Consider the following 2,258-nt stretch of genomic DNA (forward strand, 5'->3'; position numbering starts at 1 on the left):
TTCACCTCTAAAGGCTGCGCTCTTTTTGTGTATTCCATAAATGTCTTTTTCACTGGGTTTCCGTGTGACATTTTGGTTCTCTGGCCAGCTGTTTTCTCCTCATCTGACTGTGCGTTTAAGTATAAAAATTATTTATACCTAGAGATTTTTGTACAGAAAAATGTATATAAAAATTCAATAAATATTGATTTGGTGAATTAATTGTAAGGTACGTAGAACAACAACAAAAAAAGAATCCTCTTTATTTTTCTTTCATTTTCATTACAGTTTCCTTGTCCAAAAGGAGGATTTTCAAGAATGATTTAAGCCCCAGAAAAGTATGACATATGTGTGTCACTCATTGTGCCTCTGGACAATTAAGAGTGACACACATGTCACCCTCAGCACTGTGTGCACTGCAGAACATCTGATTCTCTCATGCAGCACTGAAAAAGATTTTTCCAGTAAATCTGATATTTTGTTCTGTCTTCTTACCATATCAGATTTTGTTACTTCTACCAATTATATACATATTTCACAACACTTGTTACTGACTCAAGATAAACATCCCAAACATCATCTTCAGAGTGCCAGCACCAAATCTGGAATATATTTTCCCTAAAATCGAAATACACAGCAATCATGATCTTTACCCAAATGAAGACGAAGTACGGAGAAAGCCATTCCACTCCAAAATGTACTTGCCAGCTGTTAAGTTCATGAGATTCAAATAAATAAACTTTCTAAAATTAAATTTTTCAAAATCATTGGAGGCATTCTTTGCATCAATGCCTCCCCAAGTTGTCACAGTGTCCAGGCTTTTCAATTATGTCACTGTTAAGATAGAATTAAATAGAAATGCTTTTTTCCCCAGGATCTTTCTCAGAGCTTCTTTGACATCTTTGTTTCTCAGGGAGTAAATCAAAGGATTCAACATGGGAGTGACTAAGGTGTAACATAAGGAAGCCACTTTACTCAGCTCAGGAAATCTGTCAGGGATGACATACATAAAAACGATGGCACCGTACAGTACACTCACGACTCCTAGGTGAGAGCTGCAAGTGGAGAAGGCTTTCTTACGTCCCTCAGAGGAGCGTATCTTTAGAACTGTGGACACAATATACATATAGGACACGATAATGACTATTATGGTAGGCAAAATAATAATGCTGCATAAGAAAAAGGAAACTATCTTATGAAGGTAGAGATCAGAACAAGAAATCCTTTGAAGTGGACGGTCATCACAGTAAAAGTGATCAATGGTGCGGGAAGCACAAAAGGACAAAGTAAATGTCATGCTTGTCTGAAGAACTGAGCTGATGCAGCCACAAAAATAGGAACCAGCCACCAGCCGAATGCAGAGACGAGCTGACATCTGGACAGAGTAGAGGAGTGGGTTGCAGATGGCAATGAAGCGGTCATAAGCCATGACTGCCAGGAGAAATGCCTCAGCCACAATGAAAAGGACAAAGAGAAAGAGCTGGGTCACACAGCTGGCAAAGGAGATGGACTTGCTCTCAGACCAGAAGTTGATCATAGCCTTGGGTGCAATAACAGAAGAATAGAAGAGATCAATGAAGGAGAGGTTGCCTAGGAAGAAATACATTGGTGTGTTCAGCCTTGGATCAGTCATAATAACGGTCATCATCCCCACATTCCCTAGAAGGATCATGGCATACACAAGCAGAAAGAGCAGGAAGAGAAGAATGTGGAGTTCTGAGCGGACCCTGAAGCCTACAAGAATGAAGTCAGTCACTTCTGAGTGATTGCTTGTCCCCTTGTCACCCATGGCAGAAACCTGCTGAGAGACATAAAGCAAAAACAAAAACAAAAACAAAAACAAAAAACAAATGCAATCCAGGCTTTTTTCTTAGTCACATAGTTTCTTAAATGTAGAATACATTATTTGCATCTTAATTCAATATTGCATATGAAACAATTTTAATGTCATGAGCGTTCAAGTATTTGCATTAGATAATGTTAGACTTATGAAGTTGGTATTCAGTTATTAGCAGTGAAAGACATTTTGGAGTTATTGTATTTAAGTCATAATTTTGCTCAGAGTTCAGCCAGTTATAGAATTTAATATTGTCTAATTTTTCACTTTTGAAATGTTTATTCTCATTATCTAAAATAAGAGTGCTATGATATCTAAAACAGAGATGCTACATGTAATCTCTATGACAATGTTTGCAGCCTATGATAGTCCAGTGTTTGAATCATTACATGACAATAATAAAAACATTTTCGTGTATTGTTACCTAATTTGCCTCAGTTTC

The 2,258-nt window shown here is 37.4% G+C and overlaps 1 protein-coding gene across 1 annotated transcript; it reads right to left on the reverse strand.

Moving 5' to 3' along the window:
* Positions 1-805: 805 nt before the first annotated feature.
* LOC116593564 (olfactory receptor 9K2-like) lies at positions 806-1,780 on the reverse strand. Its single transcript, XM_032347858.1, has one exon. The coding sequence runs from the start codon at positions 1,766-1,768 to the stop codon at positions 806-808; it is 963 nt and encodes a 320-aa protein (XP_032203749.1). The 5' UTR covers positions 1,769-1,780.
* Between the last annotated feature and the right edge of the window lie 478 nt (positions 1,781-2,258).

This window comes from Mustela erminea, chromosome 6 (assembly GCF_009829155.1).
Source record: "Mustela erminea isolate mMusErm1 chromosome 6, mMusErm1.Pri, whole genome shotgun sequence".
Taxonomy (NCBI): Eukaryota; Metazoa; Chordata; class Mammalia; order Carnivora; family Mustelidae; genus Mustela; species Mustela erminea.

Excerpts from the sequence above, each read along its gene's own strand:
- LOC116593564 (XM_032347858.1), bottom strand. The coding sequence starts at position 1,768 with ATGGGTGACAAGGGGACAAGCAATCACTCAGAAGTGACTGACTTCATT.